The sequence below is a fragment of the Mus musculus genome, chromosome 13 (assembly GCF_000001635.26).
Source record: "Mus musculus strain C57BL/6J chromosome 13, GRCm38.p6 C57BL/6J".
Lineage (NCBI taxonomy): Eukaryota > Metazoa > Chordata > Mammalia > Rodentia > Muridae > Mus > Mus musculus.
Genome location: NC_000079.6, coordinates 108315796 through 108341858, shown reverse-complemented (window position 1 = coordinate 108341858; position 26063 = coordinate 108315796). Strand labels below are relative to the sequence as shown.

General features: G+C 46.0%; 1 protein-coding gene across 4 annotated transcripts in view; it reads right to left on the bottom strand.

Annotated features, from left to right (window-relative positions):
• Depdc1b (DEP domain containing 1B) overlaps positions 1 to 25845 on the bottom strand; it is a 73553-nt gene extending 47708 nt beyond the window's left edge. The window contains exons 1-2 of one of the 4 annotated variants that reach the window (XM_006517612.4): positions 25742 to 25845; positions 17688 to 17953 (exon numbers count right to left, since the gene is read on the bottom strand). In XM_006517612.4, coding sequence (XP_006517675.1) covers positions 17688 to 17920 — 233 coding nt within the window. In that variant the 5' untranslated portion in view covers positions 17921 to 17953; positions 25742 to 25845. Of the gene's footprint in view, positions 1 to 15225; positions 15743 to 17687; positions 17954 to 25389; positions 25523 to 25741 lie in introns of those variants that run through there. The other 3 variants (NM_178683.4, XM_006517613.4, XM_006517614.4) reach the window with 3 other exon arrangements.
• Between the last annotated feature and the right edge of the window lie 218 nt (positions 25846 to 26063).

Below are 26063 nucleotides of genomic sequence, written 5' to 3'. Positions count from 1 at the left end.
ACTGGCTTCTCTTCAGGGCCTGAGTTCAATCCTGGAAGCCACGTAGTGGCTCATAACCATCTATCGTGCACTCTGGGGCCCTCTTCTGGCCTGCAGGCATCCTTGCAGGCAGAACTCTGTATACATAATAAATAAAGGGGGGGCATCAAAGGATGGGAACAAAAGTAATCCTGCTCACCACCCTAGTAACCGCCCTGTGCTTCTTGCCGACCACCACTCTATTCAGCAGGTAGCACTGCAGAGATAAGCGCTTGCTGGGGAACCTAGTGGAGCACTCTGTGGCCAGGGAGCAGAAGGTGACAACTACTACTACCGTGGCAAGGGTAAGCGATCCAGATGAGTAGGAAGGACAACAGTGCTTGCACAGAGGAGGAAAGAGGAATATCTATTGCACCCCTCGGTACCTTCTTGTCCCGTTGCAACTGTGAACAGGCTAGTACAAAAATACCAGTCTGAGAAGTGCAAGGTGATCAAGGGTCCAGACCCTCATTAATGAAGTGGGTCACTCTACCAAGCATGGCACTCTAAGCATGTGCAATGACAACTCACAGTGCATAAGAAGGTGTGGACAAGCAGCCAAGACAGGTGGGGACAGGAACTGTATGGTCTTCCTAGCCGTTTTCATCTTCCTGGTCCCCACTTAGGAAAACTGCACCACAAATGTGCACGCAAAAGTGGTTCTATGCCGCACACAAAACAGTCTGTGCTGGCCACAGAGGAATCAGGTCATCTCTCCCAGGCCCACAGCTCCCAGCTGCTGTATCAATCCTGCTTCTCCATGATGCTTCTAGCCCGTCACAGAACACACCAGATGACAGGATCAGCTCTTTCCAGAAGACACAGGACTCCAGCAACAGTCATCGATTGGGAACTCTCCACCCAGGTCCTGATTTCCTGCACTTCCCTCCCTCTCAGGTCACACTTGCATCACAGTGTGCAGGCTCAGTCTGTTCCACAGATCCCTCGAGGTACTCCTTACCTATGGCACTAAAGACCATGTAGGGCTAGTCCTGCCTTGTCACCTCCTTGTCTACTCCAAAGTCCCAAAGAATCCCTTGCTTACATTCATTCGTATGTAATGACTTCACATGGATACAAGAAAGAAGTGCCTGCCACATATGAGACACAACTGGGTAAACCTTAAAGTTTAACAACTAGATCCTCAAGGTAAAAGCCCATTATTTTCTTTACAAATAGATTCTTACTGATGCACTCTATATACTAGTTATACTTGCTTTTGGCATAAAGCAGAAGAGTCAGGCTGTGTCAACAGAGGCTTCATGACCCACTGTCTTCTATCTGGCCGTGTATAAAGCAAAGCTGCTGACCCCTGGTCTAGAGGAAAGACAGATGTAACAGTATTTGCTTGGAAGTTATACAGACAGACGAACCTTGGTCCCACTGTGGTGCAAACAGCAGGCACATTCAGTTTGAATATTGTAAGTTGCAGGAGAATCATTAAAAACCTACTTCTAAGTGTGGGCCAAGACCAAGATGCTGGCATTCCTAGTTTGAAAATGAGGCCAAAGGTCAAAAACTATAAGCGGTTTCTTTACCATTGCACGGGTGGAAAGCTGTAAACAGCTGGGATGAAAGCCCACTCCAAAGCCTCTGTGACAATCCTCCTGTTGCTGGCCTCACAGCGTACTACGCCATCACTGCTCACGTGATGTGGTTTAAGCTGCAGCCTCCTTTCCTAGGAGGAGAGTGGGGTGCGAAGTGCTTGCTTACAGTAAGGATAGGAGCTCACTCTTCACTGACCTTCGGACTTTTTTCCTCAATATACACTGGGTATTCTTCTTGGATTAGGGAGACATCCAGATAAAAAGGAAACTCCCCCCATCCTTATCTCCCCCACTCCCTATATAATGACACCCAGTTTATTTACTGGCTTCCTCAATGGGCAACACCTGCTACTGATAAAGATTCGACTGAGTGGCACCTTGGAAATAAACCTCTCTGAGGGACTCAAGCAAAGCTAACCTTTCTACAACCCTGAAATGATGTCCTATCAGAGGCCCCAGAACAAGAGATCCGGGATTATAATAGTTGGATGAATATGGCCCCCATGGGCACTATTAGGAGATGTGGCCTTACTGGAGTAGACTGGATGTGTTGGAAGAAACGCGTCACTGGGGGTGGGCTTTGAGGTCTCAGATGCTCAAGCCACTCCCGATGTCCTCTTCCTGCTGCCTGCTGACCTGGATGAGAAAGAACTCTCAGCTATCTCTCCAGCACCTTATCTGCCTGTGTTGCCATGTTTGCTGCCCTGGTAGTAATGGACTAAGCCTCAGAACTGTGAGCTAGCTCCAACTAAATGTTTCCTTACAAGAGTCGCTGTGGCCGTGTCTCTTCACGGCAACAGAAATCCTAGGAAACAGAGCAAAGCAGAACATATAGGGATATAATCAACAGAGACCCTCAGTCCCAACACAAACTTCTAACAAATTAGTTCAGAACTGTGCCACCGGCAGGATGGCTCAGCCATTAAAATCACTTGCCACCAAGCCAAACAGCCTAAGAGTGATCCCAAGGCCCCACATGACGGAAGGATAGAACCAAGTCTCATAAGCTGACCTCCACACATGCACTGTGGTACACCCCTGCCACTGCATAAATAAATAAAACTAAAACTAAAACCAAAAAAAAAACAGCTCGGAACTTAAGCTTAATTTTTTTTCAAGTTTTACACACGCACAATGCCCCACCCTCATCTCGGAGCACAAGTTTCAAGCAAGCAGTGGGTAAGATGCTGGCATGAAAGGCGCGGATGATTACTCAACTACATTCCCTGAGGCTCATGGGACACATCTGCCCAACTCCTTCTATCCTTAGTTTCTTGCCAGCTCTACACATCCAGATTGTGTGTCTGTTTCACCTTTCAGCAACTTCAAAACACCTCATCTTACAATCTGCATCTCAGAGCAAATCCCCACTGTTCTCGGGGAGCCATAGTTTAGAATAGAAAGGACTAACTAATGCCCACAAGTCTTTGTTTGTTTCTGTGTACATAACATATGGTACACTCCTCCTGTGCCCCTGGGTCAAAAGAGCTTTCTCTGCTGTCTAAAGGGAGCTAGCCATCTGAATTTCAGCTCCTTTCTCTACTGAAGCTGGTGGGTAAAAACAGGCAGTGAGAATTCACAGAGAAACATAACTAAGGATCAAAGAAAACAGCGACATCAAAGACAAACAGGAAATGGCCAAATGGACAAGCCAGAGAAATACAGAGGAAGTGGGTAAAGAAACCTGGCAAGGTGTAAAACGCAGAAACATTTTGGGGTCATACCAGAGAAGCAACTCATAGGCTTGAATTTGGCATGAATTAATCGCCAACACATCTCAGGAGGGATGTTACAGAACAGGGCTGGAATCAGCATCAGAACAGCATATTTCAACATCCTGTTGGCATGCCCACCAACACCTGGGCAGCTTCCACACTGGAGGATGGCAGTGATGGGCTCTAACCCCCCAGAGTCAGGCTGATTCAACAGATCCAGTTCCGTGTACAACAGTTCTCAGTCCAGGGTTCAGCTGGCAAAGCTCCTATCCTTGACAGGTTTTCCCCTGTGCCTCCAGGTTTACCGGGAACTCCAAAGATCCCTCCCACCTCAGAAGGTTATACAATGGTCTGAGTCACTGCTTCGCTTTCAGACAGGCCACACAGTTTCCTAGGCCTAAAAAGCTGCCCCAACTTTACTCAGCAGCCACTGCTTGTTCCATCAGGGTAGGTTCTTGCTACCGTAAACAACAGAAACCAATCCTGGCAAAGTTAACTGGAAAGGACTCTGAAAACATCAAAGAGCTCACAAGATCAATAGAGAGCTAGAGAACAGGATGAAGAAAAAAATAAGAAAGCAGAGAAAAAGTGTTGTGGGGTCCACATAAACCCTACAACACCCAAACACATCAATGCAGACGACAAAAATATATTTTAATCAATCCACTACTGGTCAATTGGGCCGCCAAACAGATTTGGGAGCTGAACTATGAAGAGAAGTTGCACAACACATTTAAAGGATAAGACCACAAACGGGGTGGGCTGTAGCAGCATCCAATCATATTTTGACATAAGGGGTTAATAGGGGAGTTTTCACCAATCAGGTTAGGAGTAGGTTCCTGGGGACACAAACTTATTTGGATCCTGACAGCAACATGGAGAACTTGTCCTTAGGATGTCTGAACTCAGACAACTGTTTCCTTACAATAGAAGACGGTCAGCTTTTGGGAAGTCCCCAGCTCTCCTAGCACCTGGGACCTTGAACTTGGTTTCTCCCTATGACTAAATAGAGTCTGGAAATGAAGCTGTAGTATCTAGAACAAGTTTCTTTTGCTCGTCCCCAACAAAAGCAGAAGGCCAGGTGGCAAACACAGCCAGAACCACAGTGAGACACGCCCTAGGGACAGATTGGTCCCAAAGCCAGCACTGGGACCATGTCTCTGCGTGCCTCCATCATTGTTCTGACAGGCTCCTGCCGTCACAAGAAGCTCCAAGCCGTCTTTTCCCTCTGCATGAAGATTCAGTCCTGGGTGGGGACACCTAAACAGCCAGGAGCAGGCTGTGAGGAAGAGGATGGGATCAATCCCTCGGGCTTTCTAATGGCCTTCCTTCCTTCCCACCAAGCACCACACAAACAGGAGCTCCCACAAACAGAAACATTTAGAATGATTGGCGACAAGAAAAAAAAGTTAAAAGTTCCGTATAAATATAAGCACATGTATGTATACACTTTTCACCAGTGTTCCAGAACGCCAACCTGGCGGCTCATCACTGACCCTTGTGAGATACAGAGCTAGAGGGAGAGTCTCTGAGATGCTTACCCACTCCTCAAGGCGCCATACATACTCCTCGAGATACTAACCAGGAGCAAAGGAACCGCAAACCCCCAGTAAATACTGACGATGCTTATAAAGAACTGAAAACTATTATGGCTTTAAAAAGACTAAGATTATAGTCCAAGCGTCAATAAGAAAATGTTAAACACTAACAAAAATTCTAAATTAAGATGGCTCATCGGGGAAAAGCCTCCAAGCCTGATTCCCTGAGTTCAACATCAGGGACCCACATGGTGGGGCGAACAACTCCTGCAAGTTGTCCTCTGACCACCACCACACACACAGTAACATGCATGCATGCACTCACACATGTAGGCAAACACACACACACACATGATCTCTTTTAAAGGTTCTAAGTGAAAATCTAGATTTCCTGAACAATAAGAAACGGACTATCCGCTAGGTACTTGGGAGGCAGAGGCAGGCGAATTTCTCAGTTCAAGGCCAGCCTGGTTTACAGAGTGAGTTCCAGGACATCCAGGGCTACACAGAGAAACCCTGTCTCAAAAAAACTAAAAAAAAACGGACTATGGGACCTCAGACAAAGCTCAGCGTAGCCTGTGAGGAAAAGCCCTCCCACACACTCAGCACTCCCGTCCTGCGGTCCCAGCTGCTTTACAGTCCATGCGCCCACGTCATTAAATTAACTACATAGAACACAGGCCTCACCGCTGGTCAAAGCTCTTGCCCCAGCTGCCTTCTCACGAAGCACAGGTCCTCTCTAGGGATGGAGAGACGGCTCAGTGGTTTAGAGCGCGTGTTTCTCCTGAAGAGGGCCCAGCTTCCATTCTCAGCACCTAGGTTTGGCTACCAACCACCTCTAACTCTGGACAAAGGGGATCTGACGCCCTGGTGCACGTACATGCTGGCAGAACACTCATACACAAAAAATAAATATAAAAATATCTATTCCATCGCCATTAATTAAAAACTTCCACCTAATTCGCCCCTCTGACCAGCCATGTTTCTCTCCTACGGCTTTTTTTCTGATTGGTGGGCTTCTGACTGGCAGCCTTGGTCTTACCTCCCATCCTTTACTGTCCAAATCCTACCCTACCCACAGGAGCCCTGCTGAAGTAATCCTCCTTCCCTCTATACAAAGCCCCGAAGGGCTCCCTCTATACTGACCGCGTCACGGATGCAGTTCCTACCTAAGCCAGGCAGATAACATAATCATAAGGGAAATGGCAGAGAGCGTGCCCACTGGGCTGTGTGCCATCAAGAGCCTGGCGAGCTCCTAACCCTCCTGTCTTAATATAGGTCTCGTGCTATGCTGCCCAAGCACCTGGACCTAAGTAATCAGCCTACCTTTCACGTAACTGAACTACAGTTCCCCACCACATCTGGCCGGCAGCAGCTGCAGCATTTTTTAAGACATGGCCACAACTAGTAACATTAGGTGTCACTGAGGAATGGAAGTGCTTGGCTGAAGGAAAGAGATAGGAAGGAGGCTCGTCATTGTATGTATCTTCTGTATTTTGTAAAATCTTAACAACATGGAAGCATAACCCTGCCCCTACCCCCACCCCAAAAAAATAGAAAGCACGGAAAGAGGAAGACATAAAACAGTAACTAAAATTACTATGCCGACCAAGCAAAATAGATGAGTCACTCCACGGACTGCCTGGACAGCAATTCTCATTTATTATTTGCTATGGTTTCCTGTAGGTAATTAATTAAATATGCTTTGGTTCGTCTGTTTATCCTCTCCATTGCAAAGGCAGGAACAGGAAGAATCCGGTTACACTTTCTTTCCTGCCTTAGTATGGGAAGCACGAGACTCAATATTTAGAGTCATTTAAAACAGACCTTAGAGGAGGCCTGGCAGCACACACCTGTAATCCCAGCACTCAGAGGCAGGAGAACTTGGAGTTCAAGACTAGCATTATGCTATGTATACAAGACCAACCTCTCAGAGATTTTACACACACACACACACCACACACACCACACACACACACACACACACACACACACACACAGCATAGCACTGTGCCAAAGAGTCTTAAAGATCTAATTGACTAGGACAGCCATTATGGAAGTTGCTATGAACATCTTTTAAAACCTTAAAACTATAACTACCACATGGCCCAGCTTTGTCACTCCTAGGCACATACCCAAAAGACGCTATATGCTACCACAAGGGATATGCACATCCACACTTATTTCAAAATTATTCACAAGAAGGAGGAAATGGAGACCTGCCTATACGCCCATGGGTGAAAAAGTAGACTGTCTCATACACATGGTGGAATTTACTCAGCTATACACAACAATGAAATCTGGAGCATAACAAAAGGATCAGGAGAGTATTACACTAAATGCAGTGACCCGGGTCACGTGCTCTCGCTTATATGTGGATCCTGATGTTATATGTTTGTATGTACATAAATGAGGGGTGGAGGATAGGTATAGACTATGAATTAGCAGCAGACCATAAGGAGGAGACAGGGTGTCGAAGTGGGCAGGGTAGGCAAAAGGACAGATGTGATGTGAAACTGGAAAGGAGGTCTGGGGTGGGAGGATAAAACAGAAGAAGGAGATCGGAGAAAACAGGCGGAGGAGAAAAAGTTTTTTTTTAAAAAAGTCATAACCTAATGCTTCTATGTTGATAAAAATCAGTTTGTGTACTTCTTTGATTACTATGACTTTGTAGTATAACCTCAGATCAGATATGGCAATACCTCCAGCATTCATTTTGACCCTGATTGGCCCTGGCTACCCAAGCTCTTTAATTTGCACATGAACCCTTAAGGTCGTTTTTTCTCTTTCTTTGAAGAGTGGCACAGAAACTTTAATTCGGGTTGCACTGCATCTTTAAGTGCTTTGGGCACTATGGTCATTTTCACAGCATTGGCTCTACCAACTGATGGGCATGGGCAGTCTCCCATCTAGTGCCTTCTTGAGCATTGAGAAAATTTTCCCTTTGCAATGAAGAGAAGTGAATGCAAGGACTCACAGCTACTAAAGAGAAGAATCAATAGTTGAATTTTTCAGTCCTCAACAGGACGTGCGTCCTCTCCAGTCTCAGGCTCAGGCAACACAGAGGGAGAGGGAGCAGGGAGAATGCAGGAACCATAAGACAAGAAGGGCTGTAAGATGTTACCAGGGCCACTGCAGTCATGGTGGCACAGCATCTACAGCTGCCACTCTGGAGCCTGCACCAGACTGGGCCTGGCTACAGCCGACTGGAGGCCAGGGGGGACCTTGGGGGGCCCTACCACTCCCTGCGAGCTTTCGGTTATGGATGGATACTGGAAGAAGAGTAGTGACAGCCTCACTTTGTAACTGCCAGCCAGCCACGTGAGCACCAATGGACAGCTTCACACCCATGGCCACATAGAGGGTTCTATACTTGGAGGGTCACAAAACAAAACAGAGAGACATGAATATAAGAAATGGGCTCGAAGGAAGGAGGGGGGCTTGGGAAGAAGATAAGAGAGGTGTATTAGAGAAATAATAAAACACATAGATGCAACTGTCAAAGAACAAAGGGAAAGTAATAATTTCTTTTAAAGATGTTGTATATCAGCAGAAGTGGAGAAAGACAGTTCGGAGCAGCGCACAGGAGCATGAAAACTTGGGTCTAATCTGCAGCACCAGCAAAAACAGCAAAGCAAAAGAAGTGGGGGAAAGAACAAAGGATCTCGCCAACCTGTGATTCTGTTTGGGAAATCGAATACCTGGGAAAGCAAGAACCTGCCCAACTCATCACTGGGGTAGGGAAAGGATGGACGATGGTGGCCCAGGGGGTCTTCATCGGGTTCCTTCTTCCTGCCACGTAAAGGATTAAGTCAGGGAAAGCCTTGAACACAACAGATAGCAATGGAGGAATCGCAGACACTGCCAACAGGAGCAGACAGACTGAGGGAGCACTTGAAGAAACTTCTTTGTTGGGGGTGGGGAAACACACGCAACAGAAACACAGAGAATATGACCCTCTGTGAAGCAGAGAAGGGGCTCAAAAAACCAAAAAAATCCAGACTCTTCCCAAGTGAGGGCTAGGGTTTTTTAAGTCTCGGAAAAGGTTTCCTCCCCTGACTTTGGGTTAGTCCTTGTACTGGCTGGTTTTGTGAGTCAACAAAGGCTTGAGTTATCACAGAAAAAGGAGCTTCAGTTGAGGAAATGCCTCCATGAGATCCAGCTGTGGGACATTTTCTCAATTAGTGATCAAAGGGAGAGGGCCCATTGTGAGTGGTGCCATCCCTGGGCTGGTAGTCTTGGGTTCTATAAGAAAGCAAGCTGAGCAAGCCAGGGGAAGCAACCCAGTAAGCAATATCCCTCCACGGCCTCTGCATCAGCTCCTGCTTCCTGACCTGCTTGAGTTCCAGTCCTGACTTCCTTTGGTGATCAACAGCAGTATGGAAAGTGTAAGTTGAATAAATCCTTTCCTCTCCAACTTGCTTCTTGGTCATGATGTTTTGTCCAAGAAGAGAAACCCTAATACAAATTGGTACCAGGAGTGGGGTATTCCTGTGACAACCTGGCCATGTTTTGAGGAGGACTGTGGAAGGACTTTGGAACTTTGGGCTAGAAGATCCATTTGGTGTTGAGAGATCTGTGGGATGTTGTGTAGGAGCTTAGAAGATAATGTTAAAAACAGTACAGAAGATGGAGGCCTGGCTTGTGAAATTTCAGAAGGAAGATTAAAGACTCTTATCAGGGCTGATGCTATTTTGATTGTGAAGATTCTGTGGTTCTGGTTAGCTGGGGCTGAAGAATCAGCTGTGATTAACAAGATACCAGAACTACTAAAGTGAAACCTTTGCATTACTGGGACTATTGATGCTGGTTAGCTGGAACTAGGAAATTAGCAGTGATTAAGAAGAGACCAGCATCGTTGAGGTGACATCTTCTGGGAAGTGTTTTCTGAGAGCACAAATAGGCTGTGTTCCACAGATAGCCAAGGTTGTACCTTGTGCTGCAGCAGGACTTGGTAATGTGTAAGGGTCACCCAGGTGGTACTGGTTTTGAAGGCATGAAGGGGTCCTGAAGAGCAACTGAGGCTCAGCACTGTGAGAGGCCATGGGAGACCATTGGCAAAGGTGCAGCCTCAGTTGCAATTGATGGCCCAGGACTGAAGGTGTCATGCAAAGGAGTTGAGGCTTGGCACCATGAAGAGAACCTGTGAGAGGCTATTGGTGAAGCCTAGTTACAGCAGAAGACGGCAGTGTTTTGGAGATGCCAGTACCATGAGATGACCACCAAGAACAGCAGCAGCAGTGGAGCTGAAGCCTAGAAGACAAGCTGTGTGCTACAAAGGGCAGAGCTGGAGAAGTGGCCCAAGCTCTTTGAGGAGCCTAGACGATCATAGGTGGATCCCAGACATTGGACAGTTGGGAGTCTGATTTTGCTTTTTATTGTGACTGTGCCCTGATATTTTTCCCTCTTGAAGAAAGAAAGTATTTTAGTGGAGCCCACACTTAAAAGACTTTTAATTGTAAAATGACCTTGGATTTTAAAAGAGATTGGATATTTTAAAGGGACTGAAATTTCAATATGTAAAGAATTTGCAAAGACTGTGGGACTTTTAAAGTTATTTAGATCTTGGGGATAAATAAGAAAGTAAGGGTTGAGGCTTAATAGTGATGTGTTTGTGTGTCAAGTTGACAAGGGGTCAATTGTACTGGCTGGTTTTGTGTGTCAACTTGACACAGCTGGAGTTATCACAGAGAAAGGAGCTTCAGTTGAGGAGATGCCTCCATGAGATCCAGCTGTGGGGCATTTTCTCAATTAGTGATCAAAGGGAGAGGGCCCATTGTGAGTGGTGCCATCCCTGGGCTGGTAGTCTTGGGTTCTATAAGAAAGCAAGCTGAGCAAGCCAGGGGAAGCAACCCAGTAAGCAAAATCCCTCCATGGCCTCTGCATCAGCTCCTGCTTCCTGATCTGCTTGAGTTCCAGTCCTGACTTCCTTTGGTGATCAACAGTGTGGGAAGTAAGCTAAATAAACCCTTCCCTCCCCAACTTGCTTCTTGGTCATGACATTTGTGCAGGAATACAAACCCTGACTAAGACAGTCCTTTTATGAAAGAAGGGATTGACTGGCCCACGGTGGTTATGCAGCATGTCCTGGCCAGCATTGAACTTGTTGAGCCAGTCCTCTACCTGGTAAGAGACAAAAGCCTGTAAGGCCTTTGTGTAAAGCTGACAGGTTTTTGTCTCAAGCAAAGAGATGAGGAAGAAGCCTGCCATCTTTGTTATCTAGCCATGGCCCGCTCCTGTTGGCCTGTCTGCCCACCAGGGAATCTGTCTAACTCCTAGACCCTCCATGGTACAGCTGCATGGGAGTCACTTGTGAGATCTCGAGCACAATAGAGTAACTTCGGGTAACAAAATCAAGTGCGTATTTCTACAGAGGTAGAAGGGAGTTAATGTCTCCAACAAGAAAATAAATGAGCCATGTCTGAGGTGATACAAGTGCCAGTGGATGGGATACAGTCATAAACATGGAGTATTATCCCTGCACTGAAACGCCTCACTATACCCAACAAATAAGCAATTAGTGGGTCAACTTAAGATAAAAATACACCTAAAGCAAAAAACATCAACAGACACAAAATAATCTGATGAAGTTACGTGTTCTCTCTTTTAAATCAGTGCTGTCAGAAGTAAAAGCAGGCCATACGTTGCAATAAAGAAACCTCTAGCAAAAGATTATCAGGTGTGAGTTTGTACCAATTTCTTCAAGAAAAAAAAAAAGACAGAAAAGAAAAGAAAAGAAAAGAAATAAAAAGAAGAGAAAAGAAAAGAAAAGAAAAGAAAAGAAAAGAAAAGAAAAGAAAAGAAAAAGCACACTTTCTACTTTCTACATTCTGCCCACAAATTCAACTGAGCAGGTAGATCCTGGATACCTACCCTCCATTCACTTAAGGTGAAGCTAGGTTTCTGAGCCCACAGATCCACACCCTGCGTTGGTCTTAGTGCCTACGACATTTAAACCTAGTACCTGAAAAACTGATCTCTATGGACTTGGTGAAAAGAGCAGAGAAAGATAAAATAAAATCACATATATATATACTTTGTGTTTTCCTAGTTTAAAAAAAAAAATTAAAGATGTCCACTAGAGGGAGTAAATGGTCCATGCACTTGGAGGTGTGGTAACTAGAACAAGTCCCTTCAAGACTCCCAAGATAATGATGCAAGAAAGAATGTTTCAGAGGGTGACAGACAAAATGACTAAGAGGTCACACAGCTTCAAACGTATGTTCAAGTTTCTGGCATCAGAGATTCAAATAAGACTTTTCAAATCTCTGTTTATTATCGTAGGCTTACAGAAAAGTTGATGTGAGGGTGTACTATAATTGCATCCGTTTTTACACATAATCACACTGTAACCACGCCATCCAGGAACAGCAGTTTCTTTACTCCTCTAAACACCCTTTCTTTTTCTCACTGTACAGTAGAACACCCTTCCCCAACCTGACAGTGTTCTATTTTATACATGAATTGTACTTGTTTATCCAATCCTGGGATATTTAGGCTGTATCAGTTACTGGCAATTATTAGTAGAGCCACCGCCAACACTCATACATTTACCATTCGCACACTACAATTTCATTGTTCTAGGGGACATATCCGCTAGGAACAGGGATGACTGAGACCATCTATATTATATATTATATATTTATTAACTCCAAAGTGACTGCCAACCTGGGATTCCTGCCCAGATCAGAGGAGGTCTCCACCTCTGCACTTCAGTGGCACTTGACGCTGCTGATGCATTTAATACCCGCTGTAATAGTTGGCAGCACCCGCTGTGGCTTTACTGTGCACCTCCGTAAGGTTTACTATGTTAAACGTCTTTACGACGGCTCATCTGCTTTCTACGCATTTTGAAGCAGCTGCTCAAACCCCTTGCTCGTTCTTTGAATTGTTGCTCCGCTACTGCTGAGTTCGAAAGCTCTTCCTATGTCCTTGGTCCCAGTCCACCGTCACACGTGTGGCTTGCCGACACCTCTGCCTGTTATTTGTCCCCTTTGTTAGTTTTTTTTTGCCTTGTTTTATTTTGCATGTGTGACCGTGGTTTTGGTGTGCTGTGCATGTGTGCACCTGAAGCAGAGAGGGCTTCAGATCCCTGGGTCTGGAGCTGTCATGTGGGTACTAGGAAGGAGCCTGAGTCCTCTGCAACAACAATGCTCCCAGCTGCTGAGCCAACTCTCCAGACTCCTTGCCTAACTTCAAGACGTAACCCTATGGTCTTACACTTAAATGGATCATGATCTACTTTGAATTAATTTTTCTAGAGTTTGGGAGGTTTAAGTTGAAAGTCGTTGTGAGTTATTTTTGCATCTACACACTTGGATATCCAAACGTTGGGAAATCATCTGCAGTGTCTTCAGCTCAGCCTCCCGTCGTGCACACAGTTTAGCAGGTTCAACACCCGGCAGTGCCGGGACTGTTTGTTCTCAAGACCCTTTTCTACCCACTGTATGTGTATACAGCTGGTTCCGACCCCATTGCGCCCGCTGTTCCGCGTGTCTGTGCCCTCTCTGATTTAATTTCACCTTCATCGGACCGGAAGTGGTTTAGGGTTCAGAATTTTCTTGATCACAGAATATTTAAAGCACCCCATATGAAAAAAGAAAGAAGAGGGGAAAAAAAAAAAAGAAAGGATCTGAAAAATAAAACACATTTTCATTTTTGAGCCAGGGTCTTGATCTGCTGACCCACATGTGAACTCCAAGAGACTGGAAGCATGCATAATGCCTGGACAGGTTCAAGCCAGACGGAGCCTAACATTGAGAAGGGGAGTGGACAGGGGTCCTCACCTCTAATCAAGATGCTATGTACACTTGATACTCATTAGCAAAAGAAAAGTGGGTTTTCTCCAGTGAAGTCTCACTAGGTGCATTAACCCCAGTTCAGGACAGCGCCATACACAGGATACTTGGCCAACAAAAAACAACAACTCAGCGGTTGGTGTAGCCTTGTCTCATTCTGCTTGGTCGGGGCACCTTTCTGTCTTATTGATCTTTTACTTACTCATTTTGATTTCTGTTGCAGGAGATAGGGTTTTGTTTTGTTTTGTTTTGTTTGTTTTGTTTTGTGGTTTTGTGGGGTTTTTTTTGGAGGGGGGTCGGGTTTTTATTTTTTTTTTATTTTTTTGAAAAAGAACATAAAGTTGCATGGGTAGGGAGGTGGGGAGGACCTGGGGGAGGGGAAACATGAAAAAGTAGTATATACAAATATTTTCAATTAAAAATATAAAGTCTTAAGGATGGTTTAAAATCATAAATAAATACATAAATAAATAAATGCAAACAAGCTTGGAGTCCCTCTGGCTACCCACTAGTAATGGGAGGTCAAGGGTCACCAGACTGCAGAGCAATCACACCAAAGAGCTACAACCAGACAAACCCTTCCCCCACTAAAAGTACAAAATGACGGCTCCATTCCTCACCGAGTTATAAAATTATACAATGCATGCATGTAATCTCTCTCTTCAAGACATACAGGCAGGTGGCAGACATACAGTTCAGAGGTAGTGCAAGACCCTCGGTTTGATCCATTAGTGCATAAACAAAAAACAAAACAAAAGATAACAGTGGAGTCTTTGCATCTGTGTAACTCTGATTGCACAGACCTGGGAGACTGGTTTGCTGTGTTTAGGTGAGCAAAGTTTAGATTGACTGTTGCCCACACCTCCTTCATTTGAGAAGACTTTCTTAACGGAGGCATATATTAGTCACTAAGCATCACATGAACTAGGTGGCTACAGGTGCGCTGGCCACACCAAACATTCCCATGAGTCCCTGTGTTTATTCACCACTAATCTCTCTGTTAAGCTACGTCAACCTCATCTTGTGGAAGCTGAGATAGCCTGGCACAGCACAAGAACACAGACTTCAGCGACAGTCCTTGACTCAAATGATGACTTCTCCCTTTCTAACGCATGACTCTGAACATGTTTGTAAGCCTCGCTTGATTCATTTCCCAACCTTCACATTTAGGAAAGCTCGGGGTGGTGATGCACACCCATAATCTCTGCACTCGGAGGCTGGGCCAGGACTGTCACAAGTTCAAGCCATCCTGGACTAGAGAGTAGGACTCTCTCTCTCTCCAAAAAGAGAGAAAATAAGTCACATAATTAGAAACGTACTATCGACACATCTTCAGGACTCGAGTTAAATGACAAATTACATATTGAGTTTGCAACACAGGAGATGCTCTGGAATGTTAGTTTCTTTCTTTCCAACAAGAGCTCCTCTTCTTGTCCTTCCCAGCACTTTCTACACTACTTAAAAAGCACTCCCTACCAGAAATCTGAGTCTTTTGAAGTATTCCCTCAATTCCACCACGGCTGACTCTCCATCCATTTTGAATCTACCCTGCTTTGGCTTACTCTCTCCTCTTCAGCTTCCATGAGAACCTGGCTTTAGCACGTCTCACCTGAGGAAAGGTGCTGGATCCAGACACACCAGTCAGAACATCAAAGGCGGCCCTCCCTAGAGCACTAGTGTGGACTGCTATCTCGCTCCAGCACCAGGCACAGAAGCCTGCGCATGCGCAACAGCTGGCTCTACCCTAATCGGCTTGCTCTCAACGCAAGTCACGGGCACCTTCACCAATGATTTACAGGTTTAAATACACTCCATCCAAGACGAATCTAGCTAATGGGAAAAAGTCAGTGGCTAATTTACAGAATTCCCATGCAGGGGGAAAAAAGGGACAGTGAGTTTTTAGGATACTAAATAACAAAATGCTGGCCTATTCATTACTCACAAACATTGGTACCAAAACTAAGACACAAGGGAGAACCCAGAATCGACCCTCCAGGTCCATGAGTTCTGTCTTCATATTCACCCAAACATGGGTCAAAAGTATGTGAAGAAAAGACTTCCAGCCAGGGCAAGGGCTCCTATCCCCAGTTCTTCAGAACACTAAAGCAGCTGGGTCAGTGAACAACAAAGCAAGGCTCCCATCTCAAAGATTAAAGTCCAAAGAGCAAAACTTGGATTTGTCAAGTACCAAATAGGATGCTGAGCCCAGGAGTGGAAAGTTACTGCTGGAGGCCACCACCACCCCACACGACCTCAGTCTCTCCTCGGTATATTTGCCTCGCATCCTGTTCACCTCGCATCCTGTTCAGAATCTTGTTGGCAATACAGTGGTTACATCTGGATAGAATATATGTACCTCTGGTCATTAAGTCACAGCAACACACCACAACTACTTATATAGTGTTTACATTAAGTATTATCAGTAATCTAGAGAGAATTTAAAGTGTAGGGGATGTGTGTAGGTTATATGCAAAGCTATAGTTTACATAAGGAATTTTAGCATATGCAGATTTTTGGATATATATATATGGGGAGTTCCTGAACCCAATACTTGGTGGACCCTGAAGGACCACTACATGTCGTAAGGAACCATCATCTGTCTTGTGAATTCTTCCATCGAAGGGATGCGTGATTAAGTCTTAACATTGCAGTGAAATGTTCTAGTGATCAGCGCTCAGTGGGCAGCTCAGTAGTCAGGAATACACACCTACGGTGCTCCTAGGATTCCAGAGCCTCGGGGGCACTCGATGGGAGATGGCCTAGTTAATGTCACAACAGAAAACCTAGATGTCACTCGGTCAGAGAAGCCTTTCAGAAAGGTCCTAGCTAAATCGTGATGGGTACGAGCAAGGAAGCTCCCACGAGGGTAGTCACTTAAGAACCCCCAATGCAGCCTGGCCTGTGGAGCCAGGATTAGACTCCCCACTAAGCAACCAGGCCTCAGAATAAGCTGAGACTCTCTAAGACCCTAATTAAAAGTTAGATCAGCAAATAACTGCCAAATGGAGACGACCGACTGCTCAGACGACAATCCTGACATGTGGGCACAGGAGGCTCCAGGAGGAGGTCTGGTGGGAAATGCACAACAGCATCATCTGTATCGCTACGTGCTTAGGACCACCTCAGCCTGCTCCACTCTGCACAGAAGCTAGTCTGAGGGAAACAAAGAAAGAGCTCAGGTATAAGACGGCAGCATCTCTTAGCTCAAGGCCACACGTCCCAGGCCAACAGCTCATTGAATGTGCTAGAGTCAGGACCCTCATCTTCTGTTAGGGACGGGAAAGCAAGCGGGAAGTCTGTGCTCGACTCCTGCCACTAGCCTGTCTCGAGGGCTTGGCACCGACAGGCTTCTACAGACAGCAGAACAGCTCCTCACTCATTTGTGTGACCTCATTCTTTTTTAGTCTTCTTACGTCACCTGGATTTCAGGTGAGTCTCCTTGGCCTCCAGCAATCAAACACACTAACCTTCAGTGAGATGGCACTATAAGGAGAGACAGCTCCATTATCCCTCGGATTACTTAGTGGTAAACGTCCATATTATGAAACACTGTCAGCGAATCCGATGGAGGAGGGCAGGCTTGCAGTGGCAGTCTCCTCCGTTAGAGACATTCAGGACGTCTAACACAATCCCACCCACGGTCCCTGAGCTGTTTCAAGATCAGACAATCTGCCTGAATAGTCCAATCCTTTAGTGCTCAGCAAAGCTAAACCCAGAGGTTTTGTTGCACCCCTTCAGGTTCTCTAGAAGCACTAAGTTACTACAGACCCAATACTCTAGAAGTACTAAGTTACTACCCCCACCCTGCCAGGCAGGCAGAAGGCATGGAAATTTTCCCTACTGGAAAATCATTGCAACAAAAGCCTGCTCGATGGAGCCCTGACAGAGCAGGGCAAATGGTGACTGGTTTTACTTTAACAGCCCATTCAGCTGAGCACTTAGCACATTACAACCAGAAGCACTGCTTCAGTGGACACAGCAAATTCTTTCACTTCGGGAAGTTTCCAGATGCTGGCCCGATGCACTCACTTGCCCCGTGTTCCTTCTTCAGAGTTTACACCCTGCCATTACCTGTAGAGGTGACGGTTGTCTTCAAAATCCTCCTGGCCCCACTTCCCCTTGATGTCCTCAATAACATGATTCTTCAGGAATTTTCCCAGCAGCTGGACTGTTTGTTTGCGAGTTACCTCGGGCCCAAAGTTTTGACTGTTCCGCAGAAGCTCGTGCAGCCAGTCCACAGCCTCCGATGCAGTGAAGCAATGCTCGTAACTCTTGAACCGGCAACGATGTCTCCGTAAAGGCATCCTGGCCCGGAAAAGCTCCACTGTTTCATTCCACTAGGCAAAGGACACAAGAGCTTCTATTTAGTCATCAACTAGTATTTTATAAAGGTTAATTAATCATCCCAAATATTTAAGCCAAGGAATACCAGTTTTCCATTTAAACTGCTTGAAGAGTAGGGACTATTTCGCTTATACAAGACCCGAAGTTAGATGATAAATAGATTGATCCATAAATGGATATGATAATAGGTAGGTAAGTGGGTAAATAGGTAGATGGATAAAATCAAAATTTTTAAATTAAAACACACTGGAATAACTGATGGAGACGTGGTATTTTATTTGCAGTCTTCAAACTCTTAAAGCCCTAAAGAATGAGCAGTTATGAAGTCATGATTGCAAAACACGGTGACTGCAAGTAATGCAACAGCTGTAACTACATACTGAGAAACAGTTGCAATAGTCCACCTTAGGGTTGCTTTGTTACCACTGAAGCAAGAGCAGAACCTAGTCACAGAAGAGAAACAAGCAAAAGGCAACTTCTCAAGGGTTGGTCATCCTGTATTTGTTCAAGCAACAATTACTGAAGACACCTCTAGAAAGTTCTGCTACTGCTGGAGTTCACTTGCATGAAACCAATGGGAGTAAGCACTGGGTAGACCCATGCTTATAGCTGGGCACAGTCCTGCACACTCCAGCTATAACCCCAACACTCAGGAAGCTGAGGCAGGAGGATTTTGTGTTCAAGGCCAGTCCAGACCCAGCTTAGACTATATAGTGAAACACTGCCTAACTACGCCTGAAAATCTTGCCCATCACATGCAATTCCTTTCCAGACGTCCCATGTTTACTAAGACTTCATTCATCATACACTTAGAGACTGTTCATTCTGTGAGAGCAATCACATGGGGAAAGAAGAGAGCTGTGTGTGGTCAAGATAAACTACCCAACACTAATGAGCTCCAGACAGTTGAGAAGAACACCTACATAGCATCAAATTTCAGAGTATTTGCAAAAGAAAGCTGTTTGAAAAGAATCGATAGTTAGGAATTTCCAACCCTACACACCAACTGTAAAGCAAAGCACCTTCTGCTTCTCTGTGGCAGTGAAGTTCTCTCACATCCTGTGCTTGCCTGTGAGGATGCTTGGTTTCAAGGCTCTTATAGAAGAATACAGTTTAACTGGGCATGGCACCTTCAGAGGCCACAAGGACACAGAAGGCTGAATAGACAGAGCTTAGGCTCTGCTGCCCAGTATGACTGGAATCACAGCCTGCTCCACTAGAGGCCAGGAGGCCAGCCTCACACTCACTGCTAGCCAAGCATGCACAGCCTCAGCAACAAAGACTGGAGACATAAAACATAAAAATGGAAAGCCTGTCGCAGTGTCTGCCCTAACGCAGGTACTCAGGAAATCTCACTCACAGACTGCTATCACCTTTACTATCAGAGTGGGTATGGCCATTAAAGCTGAACAAGTATATAGAAAAGACCCCTGAACTGATGAGTCTCCAGATTTCAGTCTAGTCTCTGTCAATAAACACATAGCTATGCCCAGTTACCACATTTCTGTAGAAATGCATAGCAAATTAAAACTCAAAACAGTTGAGTTTCTGATATATGAAAATCATGGAAGCTAGTTGGTGTGGCAGCATGTACCATACTCTGCTCGTAAAGGCAAGAGGAATGAGTTCAAGGCTGAGCTACAAAACAAGATATCCCTCTTGTTTCTCCCACCCCTCTCCCCCCACCCCAAAAAAAAAGCAATCAAAAGAAAAGCCAAAGAGGTAGGTGTTTCCCAGGGTCAGCCTACTAAGAAATAAGGTAGCATGTTCAGTGTGCTGGTCCAGGGTCAACCTGCTAAGAAACAAGGGAGCATGCATGTTCAGTGTGCTGGTCCAATGCAATCCAGTCAATCAGAGTCATTTGGCCCCTGCTAAAACGTGGCTTATGAGCCTTTTTAACAGCCAAACCCATCAGATTAGTGCATATTGTCTCACTCACTCTAGTACATGGCTGGTGATGCTCACAGTGCAGTGATTCTGGCCTTGAACTTAAAGAGAGGTTGGGCCACTTTAAAAGGACAGAATCAATCCCTGAAGAATGGGGCGAACATGAGGGTTTAATCCCAGATCTTCCACTCACTGTTTACATAAGGTTTGGTACATGTTACATACCATAAAAATAACCCAGTTTCCCTTTGTTCCCAAATGCCACATATAGAATCAATGAGCCACAGTGTGGTCAACAGACAAAAAACAGATGGCTCTAGATGTCAAGACAACTCAGCCTCTTCCTCCTTGTTTACACGTGAGCCACTCCTGCTGGGAGCTTCCTGCTAGGTTCTGATAGTGACTACCTTCCAAAAAGTTAGGGATTTGTTCCAAACTATATAGTACAAGTCTTCCATAAACTATTTTTATGAGAGTTAAAAAAAAAAGGACAGTTGTTTCGATGATGATGAATAAGTAGCTCCTGTACTGTCATGGATTGGGTCTCTCATTTAATTTTTACCACAAAAATTTACCTAACCTGTAAAATTTTATTTTCAAGCCATACGTCAGTGTTTAAGAAACTGAAGCTGGGCTGGAGAGGTGGCTCAGCAGTCTTCAGATGACTGCTCTTCCAGCGGTCCTGAGTTCAAATCCCAGCAACCACATGGTGGCTCACACCCATCCATAATGAGATCTGATGCCCTCTTCTGGTGTGTGAAGACAGCTACAGGGTACTTACATATAATAAATAATCTTTTTTACAAAAAAAAATAAACTGAAGCTGCGGTGCATCATTAGACAGTACAGCAAACCAGTGAGGCGGATACAGCCACCTCCCATTGTGTGCCCACAGGTTCTCCAGGCTCCTGCTGAAAAGGCTGGAAGTGGTGTTGAAAGAAAGAGCAGGGCCAAGAAAAAGGGAAGGAGGGCCAACCTTGAAGGACAAGAGAGAACAAGTTTAAAAAATTGTTATTCAATCAAAGCTTTAAGACATGGTTGGATTAAATTTATAAAATACAACTATAATGAGAACTATAATTTCTGGTAACTGCAGCCCTCACCTTTGGGGGGGGGGGGGACTGGCTATCGATGTATCTTCCAGATCTCAATGTTTAACATTCGGTTTCTCAAATATCTAATAGAACTGAAAGCTGAGTTGACTACTTGCAAAATTCTGGTCAAGCTGAAGGGTCTTTATCAACTGCCCATATGCTCTTCTGGTTACCTAGTTCATTAGTCTACGCTGAGCTTGAATGACATGGGAGGTAGGGGTTAAAGCAGCCAAAGAAAGCATTTTTCTTCACAGACTCCTTTGATAATATGTTAATGTGACAGAGAATCCAGCAGCATCTATACACTGAACCTCTGCAAGCATGGAGACAGGCACCCCGTACAGTTCTGCCAAGACAACTAATCTTAGTGTTCTATTGCTGTGAAGAGACTCCATGACCACAGCAACTCTTACAGAAGAAAGCATTAAATCTGGGCTCGCTTCCCGTTTCAGAGGTTTAGTCCATTCCCATCATGGAGGGAAGCGTGGCAAGGTGTAGGTAGACATGGTGCTGGAGAAACAGCCGAGAGATCTACATGTGCAGCAGTGGGCAGCAGGAAGAGACACTCGGCCTGGCCTGGCTTTTCAAACCTCAAAGCTTACACACTTCCTCCAAAAAGGCCACACCTACTCCAACGAAGCCACAACTAATCCTTCTCAAGTAGATGACAAAGCATTCAAATATATGAGCCTTTGAAGCCGGGCATGGTGGTGCACACCTTTAATCCCAGCACTCGGGAGGCAGAGACAGGTGGATTTCTGAGTTCAAGGCCAGCCTGGTCTACAAAGTGAGTTCCAGGATCCCTTGAGGGCCATTCTTATTCAAGCCACCACAACCACATTTAGAACAGTTCCAATTATCATATTCATTTTTGCCATAAGACAAGATAAGGACTTGTCATATCAAAATTCACTTTGATTCCCTTGAGCAAGTACTAGGAATACATGTGTAGAGGATTAAATGAGCTCTTTTTCTACCCTAACAGAACGTGGGTCAAAAGTGGGGTCGGTCTCTGCTCAAAGGGTTTGGGTCACCGCAGGGCGAGGTGGAATGCAAGGGGGTGGTAAGTGCAGCCTGGGATCCCAGCGGAACTGCTGGCACTGGCTTGGAGTCCCCAGGCCTGCATGAAGGCCTAGGACGGCAGATTCTCAGGCTCTTGGACACCTGGTGTTGCAAAATGTTGCAGATGCCACTCGGTGTTGCAAAAGAGCTGAGAACCGGGTGTGGGCCGGCAGGCTGGCTCTATCCCAGGGCCAAAGGGAAAAGGGCAGGGGGAGAGAACTCCAGCAAGTTCTTGCGGGGAGAAGAGAGTCTCTGGCTTGCTGCGGAGGGCTGCTTGGCTTGGTCACTGTGCCTGAGAACACAGGGAGGGCTCCCACAGGAAGGTTAGGCACGCAGCTCATTAGGGGAAGACCTGCTCCATTGCTCCAGCATGGCAGATCCCGATGAGAAGAGGCAGCCCATGGTTTTAAGCCGTTTATTGTCATGGAGTAGAGGCAGAGAGGGGGCGTAAGTAGAGAAGTAGAGGTCGGCCATAGCCATGTGGAGAGAGTGGGTAAAGGGCAAGAGAGAAGCAAGTAGGAAGCAGGAATAAGAGAGTAAGAGAGGGAGGAGGGGGCAAGCAGCCCCTTTATAGTGGGCCGGCCTACCTGGCTATTGCCAGGTAACTGTGGGGGTGGAGTCCAGACAGAATACCAGGGACTTTGGGCTTTGCCCTACATAACTGATGGCCACAGAATTATGGAGCTGGGGCCTCGTGTCAGGAGCCTAGGGCCTAGGAGCGTGTGGCAAACTTCCCTCCATCCATTGCAGATTAATCTGCTGGATCTCCGGGCTTTAAACCTAGCTGCCTTTCATGGTCTCACAAGGGAAGATATAATAGTCAACGCGGATCCAAAATTTCAGTTACCCACAATAAACAGGAACCTGCATAAGAGAAAATTCCAAACGTTTACAGTTCCGAAGTTTTCGGCTGCATGCAGCTCTGGGAAGCACAGCGATGTTGCTTCATGCCATCAAGTATGTGAATGAGCTCAGTGCTCACGGTGTCCACACCAAGTACGCCACTCACACAGGAGTCACTTAATGGTATTTAGGTTATCAGGCCAATTGGTGAGGTTTCACAGTGTGCGTGGTCAAGTAATCTTTATATTTTAATGACCAATAGCTCCAAAGTATTGCAGTGAACTTTAGTAGGATATATTTTCATTATTGCTGTTGTTAATCCCTCAGTGTATTAATTTACAAATTAAACCATCATGGGTATATGTACAAAAAACATATACTGTATATAATACATATGGGATCTAGTGCTATCATACTTTTAAGCAGTTTCTGTGTGTCTTGGTCACTGTTCTATTGCTGTGAAGAAACACCATGACCCAAGGCATCCCTTCTATAGAAAAACATTTAATTGGGGGCTTCAACCATTATCATCATGATAGGGAGCGAGCAGGCACTGGAGAAACAGCTAAAAGTTAAATCCTGATACACAGACTAAGACAGAGACTCTTGGCTTAGCATGGGCTTTCAAACCTCAAAACGGAACCCCAGTGACACACTTCCTCCAACAAGGCCACACCTCCCCATCCTTGTAATCTTTTCAAACAGTTCCACTCCCTGGGAACAGAGGCATTTAAATATATGAGCCTATGAGGGCCAATCTTATTCAAACCAACCATACTGGGGTTCTTGCAACATTTCCTTTCCAGATAAGGGAGGACTGCCATTATAGTTTGCAAAAGTCATTAAAACAGAACAACCCCTATCTTCCCTCAAGTCAGAACTAACAGTAGCCATGACCCCAAGTAGTTTACACGGTAGAGCCCCTTCTGAGGATGCAATTATGAATACACCATTTCTGAGACTCTCTTTATCTTGTCGCCGTTCATACCTCTTAGAAATGAGCCCTAAAGAAAACCTACATCCACTATTCATTTCACCCTCTCTTAAAATAAATGGGACCATTCTGGGGGTTCTGTGGATTACACAACGAGGTCTCCTAGCCTCTTCACAGGCACCTTAGCCATGTGGCTTTTACCACCTCTCCATGCTAAAACGTAGAAAAGGGGCCTTCAAGGTGGCTCAGTGGGTAAAGATCCTTGCCACACAAGGCTGGCAACCTGAAAATGCTTTCTTTTTAATAAAAATGAATGTCTAGATTATAGACTCAGCCATTTCATTTGCTTTGGCCAATGATGTGTGAACAAAATGTCATGATACCATGAGCCCACTTTATGAAGAATCTGAGCAAACCTGTCAAAACTTGGTTCAACCAACACTGAAGACCAGGGTACCACGTGACACCACCCAGTGCCAGTCAAATCACCAGATAGTGACACATGAATGATTTCCATTGGAAGAACCGCTGACATGAGTCCAGCCCAGACCAATGACCCTATGCAAATATGTGTTGTTTTCAGCCAAATGAAACAAGACCACAGACCCTAAAATCTTAGGGGAAACTTTACATGTGCCATGTGATCTTTTGTGTGAAGATTCATAATCTTTATTTGATTCTCCACGCGTCCCATAAGTCTAATAAAACAAAGGTCTAGCAGCCTGAAACCTAACTTCCCATCTGTAGAAGGTGGCTTGACTCCGCAGAACACAGACTACCTGGCTCTGGAAAGAAAGAAAACTACATCTCTAGCATATGAGTCTAAAACATGAGTTTGGATATTCATCCCCACCTTTTCCAGAGTAGAGAGCAGGTGAGACTTTATTGCAAGGCAATGCAGCTATGAGTCTTCACAGACAAAACTCAAAGTCCTCTAAAACCTTCTGTCTATTCCATTGTCCTAATCCGTTTGAGGGAGAAGTCAGTAAAAGTACTTCCTCCTAGAAATAAGTTTCTGAGTGGCAAAACTTGTTTCCACAAGAAAGACCCTTACCCTGGTGCATCAGCAAAGCTTTTAGATCACCTATCAGAGCTGATCCGCTACTTGAAGTAGGTGCTGACAACTGAAACTCCGGGGGCAGGAACCTTAGAGGGGCAATCCACCTCCGTGCAGTGCACCGTTACAAAGAACACTTGTCAAGTGTCAACAGTGTCACTCAGGAAGGAGTCACGCCCTGCCTGGAGCACCGCAGTCCGCAAGAGCTACCCCCATAGGTGGTCCTATGGCTCCACCCACGGTCGATCTTGCCCTGGAAGCTAGAGTAGGTCCCTAGGACAAAGGGGAACGCGATCGCCTGAGGTTCGGTTCCCCGTTAAGGCTGAAGGCGCCGTCCAAAGCCGAGCATCCAACTACCGGCGGCAGAAGTAGTTCATGCCACCTTGGTAGGGCTGACTCCGGGCCTCGTCTGCCCGCTGTGGGACAGAGTGTGCAGCAGCGACCGGAGCAGGCACACGACCACCAGCACCGGCAACCCCCGAGCGACTGCACACTGCCCGAGTCTTGGCGGTGACAGCGGCGCGGGGTCGGCTCGGCCCCACTCTCACTCACCAGCCTGGTGGCCCGGTACGGCCCGGGTCCCACTACGCGGTGCTCCATTGCCAACGCGCAGCAGTCGCGGGGCAACGCCGGCGGGGACTCCAGACGGAGCTCGCCGCGCCGCAGTTTGAATCACAAGCCCGGAGCTTCGGGGCGCTGATTGGACGTTGCGAGGGCACGTGACAGGAACTGTGTGGTGGGCGGGGCTGTTTGTGTCCTGGATTTCACTACCCGGGGTTGCGCCTCCAGCACCTAGGAGGAAAGAACACTTTCTCCTCGCCAATGGGCGCTCGGATGCTTGCGGACATGACTGATCGCGCCGCGTACCGCCGGCACACAGTGGATGGCGCTGCCCAAAACCTACCGGGACTGTCCCTGCCGCGAGTCCACTCGGAACACCAGCTCTGCAGCCTCGGAGCCCAGTGAGCCAAACCTAGCTGGAACCCGATAGATAATTCCTGTCAGCACCCAGGGCAGAGAATCCGGAGGTTAGCAAAGAGGAAGAAGTGGGTGGTGAAAGGAAGCGAGTTGACTTGACAGCTGTCCAAGGGGAAGGACATTTCTAAAGCAGATAAAGGCAACCTGCCATAAGGAGTGTAGAAAGAGCGATAAGGAGAGGCATGGTCAGCGTCTGCTGTGTTCCCTTGATAAATAAAGTACAGTAATCTTTCTCCTCCTTGAACTTA